We start from the raw sequence: 15,019 nt of genomic DNA, 5'->3' as shown, positions 1-15,019 counted from the left end.
TGTTTGTGAATAGGATCACAAGTCCGCATCTTGTACAGCAATTAACCACTAAGAAGAATATATGCAGTGTATTATTTGTTGAAACTGTCCTTCCGATTTGATTTGAAACTGTCTCATTGCTATCTGTTTGTCAATAAAACTTTGGAAAAAAAAAAAAAAAAAAGAGGTGGTAAGCCTGTAAGAGGCATTTTGGATCATGTGGGATCCACTCTTACTAATGGAAGGGGTTAATGTAGTTCCCACAAGAGTGGACTAGTTCTCTTGAGAACAGGTTGTTGGAGAGTAGGCAGCCCTCTCCCTTCCCACCACCGTGTACATGGTGGTGCACACTTGCCCTTCCACTGCCCACCATAAGCTAAAGCAGCACAAGGCCCTCACTAGAAGATAAGCAGATGCAAGGGCCAGCCAGATAGCTCAGCAGACTAAAGTGCCTGCTTAAGTAGAGCACAGAAGCCGGGGTTCGATCCCTGGTGTGCCGTACGATTGAGACTGGGCGTGGTGGAACATGCCTGTAATCCCAGCACTTGGGAGGCTAAAAACAGGAGAATCACTACAAGTCTGATCTACCTAGTAAGACCCTGTAGAACCTGTGCTAAATTAAAAAAAAAAAAAAAAAGTAGTTGCCATCAAGATGAGTTTGAACTTCTAATCCCCAGAACTGCAAGTTAGAACAAGCCTATTTTCTTTATGAATTACTTAGTATAGAAAACAACTAAGAGAGGCAATTTCACTGTACATGCTAGAATGGTATTCAGGGAAGAAAAAAAAATCTACTTTTGAAATAACCCAGATTTCACCTGGTGAAATCTTACCGATCAGCAGTTGAACTCTTCTGAGCAACACATCTCTTCATTAGCCTGAGAAGCAGACCTATTCCTCCTGGGACCCTGTCCCACGGGCCCTTCACAACCTGTCTGTGAATGGTCTTCTAGACTACACCCCAGAGGCTGGAACAGATGCCTTCCTCTTATCACCGGGTGCTGGATGTTGCTGGGAAAATCTCTTGCCAGGCCTTAGTCTTCCTTCCTATCTGTACAACAGGAAGGCTGACCTATGGCCGAGAGGTCCCTTAAATCTTTGGACAGTTGCCCGTGTGCTGCTAGATCTCACCTGGGCAGGAGTCAGGCTCAGGGTCTGGGCTGGGGATAGGGGCCGGCGGGATTTGCCATACTCACTCAGCCATGGTGAAGGCCAGCTCAAAGTTCTTCTGCCGCTGTGTGGGGCTCAGGGCGTTGTAGTCAAAGGCGTCGGGAAAGAAGGAGTGTACCAGGGCGCAGAAAGCCATCCCATCGCTCCAGCTGGAGGAGAAGTTCTGCAGGTCCACATGCTGCGAGCAGGGCAAGTGGGCATCAGTACGGATGCCCACCTCAGCCCCCCACATCCAATGAGTCCCACGAGCAGATACTCCCAGGCCCTCCCTAAAGCCCATTACCCGCCCTGCCCAGCAGCAAATGTCATCACCAGACCCCAGCCCTTCAGGTGCACTAGACTGGTCTTCCTGGGCCTAAATCTGGATTCTTCCAATTTCTAACTGCCTGTGGCAGGTGGCTGGGATGATTTCTCTGGATCCTACCCTATCCCCAGCCTTGGAAGCCCAGGGGGATAAAAGCAAAAGGCCATAATGTCTGCTCTGACCTTGGGCTGGGCTTACCTGGTAGCCCAGGGTCTTGCTGCGGCACCACTCGAGCAGGATCTGCTTGATGCTGCTGGCACTGGCCACACCAAAGCTCTGTGACCGCTTCAGCTTAGCACGAGCCTCACCTTTGCCCCTACGGAGAGAAGGTAGCCCTGCTGGGGGGCCGAAGGGAGCACATTCCCAGGCCACCTAAGAAGACCCCACCTTAGTGCTCTCGCTCAGGGCGATACTGGCTAACACCATACACCACCCAAACAGCCCCCTTGGACCTGTCTGGCAGGACAGTCTCCCGCTTCCAGACCTCCAGGATCCCGTGTGTCTCCCACAGCAGGAGGCAGAGTTTCTGGAAAAACCTGAGACAGAGGACCTGAGCCAGCATGGCCTCATGCCCTTGTGCTCTTCCTGGTCCACCTTCCTCCATCTCATCCTCCTTAGGAGCCTCTTTGATAGAGACCTCCTTCCTGGATGGCTCTCTCTTAGCCAGAAGAGATGGTCCCTTCCTTGGGGCCCCAGGACCCTCTTTAGCAGCCTTGGTCAGGTTGCCTGGGGTCAGGGGGAAGCTTTCTGGATCTGACTCCCTCACTGCAGTCCAGCTGTCATCCATCATCACAGAAGGCCTGGGTCACAAACTGCACAGAGCAGGTGCCAATACACTGCCGAGATGACTAGATAAATATGCAAAGGCAGGCAGTAGCCCAAGGACACCTCTGCTAAAAGGGCATGGTAGTGGTCAGTAGGCTCCTGCTGATGGCGCCTCATAAGTCCTCAGGCAAGCCTGGCCCCTTAGTGGGGCACCCAGCACTAGCCCCTGTAGCTTCCCCAGTCATGCCACAGCCCATGAGGAATTCAAGTGTAGAGGCTTGGGTCCCTGGGGGTGCTGAGGACTAGGGTGCCACAGAATGGACAGGAGAGGTCTTCACCAGGCCTGTTCTGGCTACTTGCCCCACAGCCTTCACCTCCCCGCAACTAGTGCCCCTTGACGTACCCCTGCCCACCCTGTGACCCAGCCTGACTTTGACTTTGCCAGAGGGGGGAAACAGGACAGGGCCCAGCCTTCCTATGCCTGCCTATCTGCCTATAGGCTGGGCTGAGCCTACTTGGGGGACAGGCTTGATGGGCGCAGGAGATCCATACTTGCCCGCTGTATCTTGCTCCCACTTCTCAAACAACGCCTTCCGGGCCTGTGCCCCTGAGGTGCGGGGCAGTGTCTGTGACCTCACCAGCTCCCTTCGACGCTCCCCCTGGTGAGAGGCCTGAGTTGTGGCTGGCAGCTGCGGGGACAGAGGCGACTGGGGGGATGTCACCAAAGGTAGACTAAGAGAAAAGCATCAAGTCAGGAACACAGACCCAGGCAGCTCTGGCTTCCCTGAGCCTACATCTGGCCCCTGCACTCTGTCTGTGAGATGGACTGGAGCCTTGCTTGCCCCAGTGTTCAACTGGTTTGGCAGGCTTCTAAACAGTGCTGCTGTCTGAAGCCATCAGCCCCAACTGGGGAGGAAAGACGGGCCCCTCTCTGGGCATAACCTTCCCTTGGCATGCATCTGTGCCTGGGGAGACAGGGGCACAGCCTCCTTATGCAAGAGGTATGCCCAGGCCAGCCCCACCAGGACAGCCCCCCCCACTACTACTCCATAAGACCCCCTTTGTTTTCCATTGGAACAACATGCCAGGCAGTCACAATTCTCCTTTTATTATAAAAAGGGGGAGCCAACCTTGCCAACCCACCTAGTTGCGACCACAGTTCACAGACCTGGGGAGCACAGAGCCCCACGAGACCTGTAGGAGGTCTGTACCAAGGGGAAGCCCCGCTGCCTGCCCCAGCAGCCCACAGGCCTTTTCAGGCAGCTGCTCAGAGAAAGTAAAAGGCCCTCCAGCCCTTCTTCCTCCCTGAGTGCTAAGACACATGCATGCACGTGCATGTGCGCGCGCACACACACACACACACACACACACACACACACAGCTGCAACCTTCTCTTTTTTAAATGTTAGGAGTCAAACCCAGGGCACCATGCATTCTAGGAAAATGGTCTTATCACTGAGCTACATCCTAGCTGGCTTCTTTTGTTTGGAACCCAGAACAGTTGCACCAAGCTACCTCCCCAGCTCTTTTTTATTTGTATTTGTATTTTGAGACAGGGTCTCACTAAGTCACTAACTTATGCAGGCTGTCCTTGACCTTGCAATCTCTTACCTCAGCTTCCCAAGTAGCTGGGGTTGCACATCTGCGATCCTTTTTTTTTAAATTTTAATGATAGCAAGGTTTTATATTTTATTAAAAGCAGGAAAATAAAGGTGCTCTGTGGAGTGAGTACAGACCAATCAAAAATAGGAAAAGAAGCACGCTTGTGTAGAGTGGGTCACTGACAGAAAGAACACAGAGGCTAATGAGGTTAACGGTGACTCTCCTTCGTGTCCTCCGTTCGGACAGCAGATCTCGGCCATCCTATCAAAAACGTGCTTGAGTTTGCACCAGATGAAGTTAAAAGCAGCATTTTCTGATTGGTCGCTAGTGTGGAGCTTGGAACTTTTTCTGTGCGTGGGACCTGGATTTTTGTGATTGACGTGGTATGCCTACTTGCCCAGCTGGCTGGCCATGCCCTAATCTCTCGCCTCATTTTACCATAAGAAACATAAATCCCCCACAATTCTTCACAGGACGCTGAGTCCACACCCTCAATCTTCTAATTGACCTGCTTAGAAGGGCCCAAAGAGGAGTGAGTCTGCTGCAGTGCCTCTCCAACAAATCCTCTCCACCAAGGCAGTGGCCTCGCCTCACCCTGACCTCTCCCTGCTCCTACCCTACCACTAACCCAGCTGCCTTAGCTCTCCACAGCTCCAACTCTCAGGAAGACAACGAGCTCCCTATAGGGGATGTGGGCAGCCTGGTCCCAGAGGAGGCCACCTGGGAGCAAGGAACTCACCTGTCCTTGCACTTGCCTGCTGCCACTCCCCTGTAGCCAAAGCTTGGCAAAGACCGAGTGAAGGAAGAATTCTTCTCTGTGGGATGAAAGAAGGAAATAAGACACTCAGCCTTAGGAAGGCCAGCCACAGCTCCTTGCCTTTGGCCAAGCCCTGTCCATTTCCCCAGCATCACCCGGGGGACAAGCAGGAACCCCTGGACTAAGCTAGCTCTGCCTCAGTCAACAGAGGAGAAAGGAGGATGGGGACATATACAGCAATGACATCAAAGAGGTCCTTTAATTTTAAAAGACCTTTACCCTGTTTGAGGGCACAGAGCCTGAGGCCTCTTATGCTGTGTGGCCACTGAACACTGTCCCCAAACTCTCCTTTGAAAGCCCATATCATGCCAGCCCAGGACACATCGCTGAAGCTGACCACAGGCCCAAAATAGGCTGGGGTCCTGAGGGGGCACAATACCCAGGAAGGGGACTGTGCCAGTGTGCAAGATAACCAGGGCCTTGACCCATCATGAAAGCCATGGCCTTCCCACAGAGGATGACCGTGTGTCATGATATCTGAAAGAGAATTTGGCAAGGTCAGATCCCTTTGGCAAAGCAGATGGAATAAAGGAAGGGGTCACAATAATGGGCAGAAGTGGGATGGGGCTTGGCCTGGGTTTCCTGAGTGTCCTGCAACCCCCAGCCCCTGTCCTCCCTCCCTCACCATGAGGTGGACAGACCCCCATGACATGAGCCCCTGTCCTCCCTCCCTCACCATGAGGTGGACAGACCCCCATGACATGAGCCCCTGTCCTCCCTCCCTCACCATGAGGTGGACAGACCCCCATGACATGCTCTCCGATTCATACCAGTGGTACTGGGAGTCCAAGGGGTGGAGTCCTCTTTGGTGCTGGGGCTAACAGCCCCCAGGATGGCAGCAGATGTGGGTGACAGAGCAGCCACTGAGGTCTCCCCAGAGAACTTCTCAGAGACACGGGTGACAGCTGTGACGGGCTGGTGGGGCAACTGCAAGGGGAGGCTCACAGGGCGAGGCTTGGGCTCTTGCGCTGAGGTTTGGGCAACCTCGGTCAGGCTACTGCCTGGACCTGGAATATGAGGCAGGAGAGGCAGGTCAGCTGCATAGGGCACAGGAGCCTTGGACACAGCACCCAGGAGGCTCCAGCTTCCGTGAGCCCTTCTCTTCCAGGAAAACCTCCCTGACAGTTCGAGCTTCCTAACCTCCCTTTCTGAGGACATCTTGCTGTTCCACCTGGAAGTAATTCTTCCCAATTTTCCCCTCACAGCAAATTCAATAGATAGTAGTTGGCTTATCAGTTCCCTCTCTTCAATATCTGGACAATTCCTCAGCCCCTGCTTGCTTTTCTCCAGAAACAGGGAGGCTCACTGCCTTCTAAGATCTCCAATTTCCTTCTGTTTAAAAAGTTCTGCTACACTGACAAAAGGATGTACAAAGGGCAGTACAGGGCTACAGGATAAATCCTGAGAGTACTTGGCTGACCTTATCAGACACAAAAGTTACATTTCTTGTTATATAGGTCTTGCTATATCTTGGTTTTAACCATCCAGCAGAAAAGTATAAAAACAAGGTATATAAAGTAAATCCATATTAATACGATGAGCTGTAAAAGGCTCAAGTCAATAACTTCTGAAGATAACCCTCTAATATTATAGACTGCTAGACAGTGTTAGATTGTTTAGTTGAATTCAAACACCTATAGTATTTAGATGCCAATAGAATATTCACCTCTGACAGGACAAAATAAATAAATAAATATCTAAAAAGATACAAAGGAAAGATCATTTTGTATTTATATATACAAAATAGGATAAATTTACAGCTACTTTCACTTAATGAGAAGAAAGAGGTGTACTAACAGTGTTTGGACAGAATATCCTGTCTGCTTCTTGTACTATGGATAACCACCAAGAAGATAACAATGTACGGTGTATTGACTATCAAAACTGTTGTATTAATCAGCTGTGAAACTGTCTCATTTATATTTATTTCTCAATAAAAATTTTTTTTAAAATTCTTCTTAAAAAGGCAAAAAAAATTTAAAAAATAAAAGTTCTGCTATACAATGAATTGGACTACTGCTCTAGAATCCTCTCTGCCTGCTGGGGTTTAGACTCACGTTCCCTACTCCCTCAGTCAAGCATGGCAGGCACAAATACCTGGCTGAGACCCTGACCCCCAAGCCTACCCAAATACCTCCCCTCTGCCCTCAGCCCCTACCTGCACCAGGCTGGTGTCCATTCTCAACGATGCATGAGTTTGAAGTTCGTCTCATCTCAGGCTCTCCAGCTTCATGATCCACACTCTGCAGGCACATGGATGTCACTGGGGTCCCATCAACAGAGACCAGCTGCCCTCCCCAAAACCAGTTCCCAAAGTTCCTTCTGGTTCTGGCAGCGTGAACCTCATTCATTTTGAGAAGAAACAGTCCCCAGGTATAATGGTATACCAAGGTCAAGAGCAAGTTGAGATAAACACACCCAGCTCCAGAGCCTCACATACTGAAAGGCAAACACCTCTCCTGGGCTCATCCCAGAGCCTAAAAAAGCTGAGGACAAAGGCCAAGGTTGAGCAGTGTGTCAGGTGGCCCTCCCCCTCCCCCAGCCTGGAGTAGGTGATGAATTAGGACAGCCTGGCCCCTTTTCCTACCAGCTGGGCCAGGCCAGCATGGCTGCACACATGGGGGCAGGAGGAAGTGGAAGGAACAAGGTATTCTGAGGCAAGGGATGGGCAATAAGCCCCTCATGCAGACAGCATAGAAGGACAGACTTCCCAGTGTACAGAGGCTTCACTGGCTCCAGGTCACCCTGCCATTCCCCCATGGGCTGCAGCAGCAGTGAGGAGAGCAGGAGGTGGACAGATAGAGAGGGTGGGGGAGACTGGGGCTCTGGGTGAGTTGCTGGGTAATATCACAGTCCCTAATAAAGAATAGAAGAAGGGTACACAAATGCCATCTGGACATCACCAAACATGAGGCTCATCTCACAGATGGGACTCAATAGAAAGCGCTCAAAGAGGGAACCTATACTGTCCAGGGCTGTAAATGAAAATCAGCCAGGATTGTGACTGCTGACCATGAGTCCTGCTTCCTCTCAGTGAGGGTAAATCAGGCTGAGTGTCATTGGAGCTGGGGTATCAGCTTGGCCAGAGGGAACAATAGCAGACCTCAACCAAGCCTCTACTAAGAGGCCACACCAGGTAGCTTAAAAAATTGGCCTCTCTTCTCCCTAAAGGTCTCTAGCCTGGTGCCATGGTCAACAAGCTTCCCAGCCCCAGATGGCTTGGGTCCTTTGTAACCAGTGCAGTTTGTGCCCACCCTGCCAGGGAGAATTAGGCTGGCAAGTGTGCAGACGGTGCAAGCCAACATGAAGATATGTAAGACAGACTCCACATGGGGGCAGGGAGGGACTCCCAAGGGCAGGGTGCCTAAGCCAAGTCCAGTGTGAGCCAGGCACATGAGCAGAGGCAGCCATTGTCAGCAGCAGGATTGGTGACTGCAAAAACAGAGAGACATGAAGGCCCAGGCATTCTGATCCACACAGCACTGCCACCAACCCAGAGTACTTGCACTCAAGTCTTTAGACAAGAAGGATCCAATGATGGGTTCTAGGGATATCCTTTAGGAGCCAGCGCTTCTAACATGTCAAGAAAAGGGGACACCAGATGACCAGTCACCTTAATAGTCCCAGGCAGAGATGATGTGGGAGGTGATATGGGACCAGGACTCAGCTTTGTGGAGAAAGGGCAGAGTGGATGTGGAGCTGCTCACTGTGACCCACGCCAAGTGATGAAGGAGGTTCTGAAGAGAGGGCAAGGACTTCTGTTGTGGACAGGATGGAGACATCAGGAAGCTGAGGAGTTAGCTGAATATTTCAGCCCAAAGTATAAAGGGAAAGAAGGATGGACAATGGGGAAGCAGGAGCCACCACATCCACAAGGTCCTGGGAGCCAGGCAGAAGAAGAGCACAGTGTTGGTGGGAATCTGGGATGAGGCAAGCCTATCTTGGGAAGCAGAAGAGGTGAGAGCTGTCTGTGGTGGAGGAGGGAAGAAGGGACAGCCAGGGAGGAATGAAGAAGTACAGAAGGGCAGAAGCCAGGAGACAGGCCAGAGGAAAAGGCAATGTACCCAAAGGCGGCCTGAGATCAAGGAAAAGTCAAGGTGAGATGGAAATCACATCACATTTTGCCAAGATGTCACCAGTGATGGCTGTAGAAGCAGAATCAGAAGCACAGGATGCTGTGGGCCAGGAGCCATGCTGAGGAGAAGCTGAGAGGAAGAGTAGGTGGCTTGGGCTGCAAGGTGCTTCTCGGCCATCCAAATCCTGGTCAAGTGAGGTGAGCCGGCAAAAGAGGTCTGAGGAGTTTTTCCAGATGGAAGAGGCAGGACCTCTTTGACAACAGAGAATAGAACCTAGAGCCTGAGAACAGAGGAGCCTTGGGCAGGGGACAACCCTGCAACTTTTGATTCAGGAGGGTGGACAGGAGAGGCCAGACCCATTTGGAGAACTGCTGGAGAAGGGCAGGGATGAGCCCGTGCTCCGAGCAGGAAGGGTGCCCCTAGAAACATAAACCCAATCAGTGAGAGGAGAGAAACCTCCAGTCCAGGTGGAACCCCCTCCTCCACTGTCACCAGGGCCAAGTCAGCTTTGGGGTCTCCATTTCCACCCTGCCCCCCTGCTGTGGTCCAACAGGTTCCACAGGTCCAGGCAGGGGCCTGGAGGAAAAGGCTAATGGTGAAATCATTTTCCCAGGAATGTAGGTCTTGGGAAGGGGAGGGGGCTCAAATGCTTGTCCCTGCACGTTGTTTGCATATCTCTGACCCCCAAGAGACCCCTGGAGACAAAACAGGAAGTAGGCTGTACCATTCTCTATTAGCTGGGTTTCTGAAAAAGGGTCCCTAACACAGGGCACAGGGAAAGAACTGAGCTAACTCAGGCCGGGAAGATTGCAGCAGCTGGGGTGGGGATTGATTCTGGACTCCTGCCTTCCCCTGCCTCTCACCCCACTTTCAGTCTATAACCACTCCTCAACTGCCCATGCTTAAGACCAATGTACTAGTGTGAGACCATCCTCAAGACCAAACCAGCTCGAAGCACAGCAGGCCACCCTTAAACTCACACTGGCTGGAGGCAGTGGCCACATCAAGATTTGGAACTAGGGTCTTCCTCCTCAATCCAGAGCTCTATCTACTAAGTGCTCTGCCAGAGGGCAGAGAGGACAACACAAGACAAACCTGCCTCCCAGGACCTGGGTCAAGCTGAGTCTGCACCCACAAGCCCTGCCCTAGAGAAAACTGGAAGACGCCACCCAGGCAGGATCTCCATAGATTGGTAGCACCAGCGCCAAAGGGCCAAGTCCAGTTAGGTTAGAGCCATGGGACTGAGTCTCCTCCTGGGCGCCTCTGGCATGTTTCCCAGCAGGCATCAGTCTTCTTTGGGTGGGAGCAATCTGCCCCAGCCATGAGTGAGGGGACCAAGGTATTCTCTGAGTGCCTGGACCAGGACAGAAGTCGCAGCAGAGCCCTGGGGTTGCAGACAGGTCCTAGTGAGCTGGTCAACACCCCCAGATTCCCCATGTCACTCTTTTAGGAAGGGGGAGGTGTCTTGTGAGGAAGCCCAGGCCTGGGAACTCGGGAGGAAAGGCAGAGATGAGATAAATCCATTTTCAGAGACTGTGGGAGATGAGACCCTCTTACTATGGGTGTTTGTAAAACATTTTTCAGGGGGAAAAAATATATATTTCGGGTCTTCTCAGTGCTGCCTGATCCATGAGGGCTCACAGATGGAAACGGGAGCCCATGTGTGTGCCCAGCATAGCCCACGCCAGGCAATGATACAGGCTGACCCCATCAACCTCACTGCCTCCGCCCACCTCCACTCACACTACAGTCTTAAAACACTCAGTTCAGACCTCTCCCTAAAGCATTAAACTCTGTTATCACCCGGTGCCTCTGGGAAAGGAAGGCAGATAAGGGAGTCTGGTTTCTTTCATGGTCAGGCCTTTGACACCTGGCTCCTGGCACTTGTTCCTAAGAGACTGTGCTACTTTGGCCATGGGGACCCAGTGGCTCCAGCTTAACTGAGGATGACATTTCCAGGAAACAACTCTGGGCCAGCCTCCTGGGACCCGGGCCTGACCTCAAGGCTGTCATCATCTATACCAGACCCCCAGCAGGCTCCTGGCTCTCTACTACTAGCCAGACAACAGCAGTGGCTCCTGGGACACTTTTGTTAACCAGGTCTATTGGTTCCACCTATCTTGCCTGCTTAACACAGGGGTCCAGCAGGGCCAGTCGAATCCCTTTCGGTCTAGCTATAAGGAAGCTGAGGCCCAACTGGAAGGAGGCCCCCAAGGCCTCCAAGTAAATATTCCAGAAGTACCTCCTGTTTGTTTCAGGGTCTCAGGCTTCCTGCAGTGAGTCCACCCTAATTATTCCCACCATAGTATCCTGTTCTCCTCCCCCAGCTTCCCTGCCCGTTCCTCTGTTGCCCAGCCCCATGTCCATCCATGCTGTAGCAAGATCAAGGTTTATGCCCTCAGAGGTAGATTAACACCAGGTAATCCCAGCACTCAGGAAGCTGAGGCAGGAAGATATTGCAAATTAAAGGCCAGCCTAGGCTACAAAGTAAGTTCAAGTCCAGCCTGAACTGCTTTTGTCTCACAAAGACCAAAAAATAAATAGATTACCTGACCAAACCCTTCTGCATTGAGTTCAAGGTATATCCATATGCCGAGTACAACCTACCTCCAACTCCTACACTCCCCAGTAAAAGGGTTTCAAAATCTCTCTGCTCATTACATAGGAGTACTGTAACATCAGCTTCCACCAGGTTTGGCCACAAACCAAGTAGCACAACCACCCCTAGCTCCTATGCATGGAATGAGACCCTCATACCCAGACCCCACCACAGACAACCAGTAGCCCAGCGCCCAGCTGTGACTCTGTCCACTGGTCACATTCATTTGTCATTGTTGTTGTTGTTTATTTTGAGTCCCAGTAGTTCAGACTGGCTTCAAACTCATGTAATCCTCCTGTCTCAGCTTCCCAAGTGCTAGGATTACAAGCATGCAACACCACACCCAGCCCACACTCTAGTCTTTCCCTAAAGCCCCGAGTCCTTGTTCATGCCCAGGAACCGGATCACAGGATGCTAGCTGGTCACAGCACATGACCCATGATGTGTGCATGCCTCTGCATAGCCCCCTTCACCACCAGAACCTGGGTTGGCACTCCTGAGAGGTGAGCTGCAAGAGAGCGGAGACTGTACTTCAGGAGTCAGACATGGGGAGCTGCCTCTGGCCAAGGGAGCCAGGGCTCTAGGGCTATGTAGCCTCTGGCCAGCTGGACAAGGACCATCCTCTGCCCACTATGCTCAGCTATACTTGCTAACTACTGCCCTGAGTCCTTTCTGGAGTCCATAACCTACTGCCCAGAGCAGTCTCCATCCTCAACCCCAATAGGCTGCAGCTCTTCCTCCAGAGGTTTCCCCTCTGCATTTCTTGTTTGTTTAGACAGGGCCTCACTATGTAGTTCTGGTTGGCCTTGAACTCACTATGTAGCCCAGGCTGGCCTCAAACTCATAGCAGTTCTCCTGCCTCAACCTTTTGAGTGTGAGATTACTGGTGTGCACTTCTATGCCCAGCTTTCCCCTCTGCCTTTCTAAAAGTGGGCACTCTAGGTCCTCCTTGCTCTCTTGCAGTTCCTTGGCCTGGTTGTGCTTCCTTCAAACTCCTCTGCCTCTGAGCAGGGTTACTTCTCCACAGTTGCTCTGAAGACCACACCTACTATGATTTCAACCACCGGCTCTGCCCCAATCACTCCTGCACCACCAGCCTTAGCCACTCTCTGGAGTACCAACGATGAATCCACCTGCTCTTTCACAGCTTCACGGGAAATTCCACAGGTGCCTCACTCTTAGTATGTCCTGCCCGGATCAGTGATCCAGTGGTCTCCCATGGCAGGGTTCTGCTCTGCCTCCATTCTCACATCCAAAGGGTACCTGGCCTGCTGAGTCCTCTTCTGAAGTCCCCACCCAAGACAGCCTAATCCACACACCACTGCCCCAGCTCAGACCCATCCAGTCTCCTTAAACCATGACAATCAAGTTATATATCCCACACCCCAATCCTAACATCCACTCACCTTTTAATCACCAGCCAATGCTGAGGGAACTTGCCAGGTACAAGGAGGACCTGTCTTGCCACCTCCCAACTTTCTCAGCCCACCAGCCCCAAAACCACAAGGGCTAGCTTGGCCCTGGTAAACAATGGTAAATTCCCATTGAAAAAGTCATGAAGCACCTGCTTAGGCAGAGCACAGCAGCCCTGGTTCAATCCCAGCATGCCCTGCAGGCCCCGCCTCCTAGGACATGCTGAGCCTGCCAACTGACACTGGGCATGGTGGTGCAGGCCTGTAATCCCAGTGCTTGGGAGGCTGAAACCAGGAGAATCACTATGAGTCTGATCTTTGTAGTGAGACCCTATAGACCCTGTAGGCCCTGTCCTAAAATAAAAAAAGAAAGAAAGAAAAAGTCATGACTGGAAATAATTATTCACATATATACATACACGTGTGTGAATATGTAAATATAGACATATAAGATTCTGAAATTATTTTTCTTAAAACTTGAACAGCTGCTTCTATTAGCAGATAAGTAGCAAATGTAAGTTAAAGTAAAACTTCAGAAACGAGTAATGCACCTACTGCATGGCACTTGTGAGCTCATGGTGGTGATTCAACACCAGGGACAAAGAGACTGTCATGCTCAAAGGACAGACTTAAGTACTTCTATCCATATTCCCTGACACTTCACACAGAGCACTGGGACACACAGGGTTCTGCCCCGGGGACAAAGCTCAACTGCTCTGCCTAGCATCCTGAAGGCCTTCACACCTGAGGGCTCCGACCTGGCCAGTGAGTTATTGCCGTCTTTCTGAGGCTGCATGCACAGCTCCCCACCCACACCCACTGGCGCCAGCAGCAGCAAGCCTAGGACCTCTACCACAAAGTCCTCCTGGGATACCCACTCCAAAATGACTACTGTGTTTGGAACAGGACATCCCTGGCTGCTGACAGCACTGTGGCACTGCTCAGTTTGCAAAGGCCTCCTCTACCCTGGCTGGGCCCTGCTGAGGAAAGGCCTCCTCCACACCCCCTGAGGTGCAGCCCAGGCACACAGCAGGAGAGCTTAGTGCTGGAGAGACTGCATGGAGGAGGGGCAACAGGTGCAGACCCTGGAAACCCAACTCCAGAGCACATGGTTGTTCAGGATGGAAAATCCCACCTAAGGGCCACTGCACACACCATGGAAACCTACCCAGGACCTGCCACTCCAGGAGGCCCATGATCAAGGTAGTGACCGGTGCACACCGGCCTCTGGCCAGGCACTGACCCCAGGAATCTAGACACCACTCTATGCTGGTTCCTCTACTCTCCTTCACGGTAAGGGATTTGCCCCCTGAGATGTTGGTTCCCAAATATAAGCAGCCCCAATCTGATTGCAACACACACACACACACACACACACACACACACACACACATTGGCATTCTGAGTTCTCAGTCTGGGTTAATCTATAACCTGAGTGGTCAGGCCTCAATGAACAGCAACACAGGGCACGTGAGTAGAGTTGGAGGTAGAGGTGGCGGATAGAGGGTGCTGACCATTGCAACCACAGTTGTAACCCCAGCCGTTTCTGAACAGGCAGGGGCTGTGGACCTCAGAGGCCAAGCTGTTATGCCATGGGGCCGAGGGAAGGCTAAACTCGGGCCACACAAGTCTGGCTCCAAAGAAGAGGATGAAAGCCAGGTGTAACGGACTGACAAAGCAGTGCTTCTGACCTTTCCAACTCTATCTAGAGAGGTGGTGGGACCCCAGACGACCAAGTCCCGGCGGCAGGTGGAGGCAGAGGAGGCAAAAGACCTCTGGAGCACACGCACTCAGAGGCTGGCGGCGCTAGAGAAGAGCCCTACTCCCCTGCGCAAGCGCACACGCACCCACGCCGGTGGTCTGAGCTCCCCCAGGCTCACCTGGCTGCGGCCGGACAGCGAGAAGGTGGCGTGGCTGGAGAAGCGTGCGGTGCCCAGGCGGGGTGCGCGGTTTGGAACCCCGGGCGCGGGCGGGGGGCTGGGCGTGTCGGGCACAGGGGACAGCCCTGTCGCCAAGCCCAGCGCCTCCACCTGGCGCGTCAAGCGCTCGAGCTGCGCCTGCAGCCGCTGATTGTCTCGCTGCAGGTCAGCCACGGTGCGCGCCAGGGGGCCTGCCAGGCTCAGCGCCTCGGCCACGCGCCGCTCCACTCCGCGCTGCAGCCCCTGCATGTCCTCGTGCAGCGTGCGCACCGCGCCCTCCAGCGCCGCCTCGTATCTGCCCAGCGACTCCCGCACGGTGCGCGCCTCCTCAGCGTCGAGGGTTGACTCCATAGCCGAGCAGGGTGCACAGTCCTGC

The 15,019-nt window shown here is 52.6% G+C and overlaps 1 protein-coding gene across 1 annotated transcript in view; it reads right to left on the bottom strand.

Annotated features, from left to right (window-relative positions):
* Window positions 1–15,013, bottom strand: part of Smtnl2 (smoothelin like 2) — a 23,715-nt gene extending 8,702 nt beyond the window's left edge. The window contains exons 1-7 of the mRNA XM_004638302.2: window positions 14,605–15,013; window positions 6,796–6,880; window positions 5,408–5,644; window positions 4,560–4,635; window positions 2,771–2,950; window positions 1,652–1,769; window positions 1,176–1,327 (exon numbers count right to left, since the gene is read on the bottom strand). Coding sequence (XP_004638359.1) covers window positions 1,176–1,327; window positions 1,652–1,769; window positions 2,771–2,950; window positions 4,560–4,635; window positions 5,408–5,644; window positions 6,796–6,880; window positions 14,605–14,994 — 1,238 coding nt within the window. The 5' untranslated portion in view covers window positions 14,995–15,013. The remainder of the gene's footprint in view (window positions 1–1,175; window positions 1,328–1,651; window positions 1,770–2,770; window positions 2,951–4,559; window positions 4,636–5,407; window positions 5,645–6,795; window positions 6,881–14,604) is intronic.
* Between the last annotated feature and the right edge of the window lie 6 nt (window positions 15,014–15,019).

The sequence above is a fragment of the Octodon degus genome, unplaced genomic scaffold, assembly GCF_000260255.1.
Source record: "Octodon degus isolate 3935 unplaced genomic scaffold, OctDeg1.0 scaffold00098, whole genome shotgun sequence".
Classification (NCBI taxonomy): domain Eukaryota; kingdom Metazoa; phylum Chordata; class Mammalia; order Rodentia; family Octodontidae; genus Octodon; species Octodon degus.
This window is presented reverse-complemented; position numbering and strand designations above follow the sequence as displayed.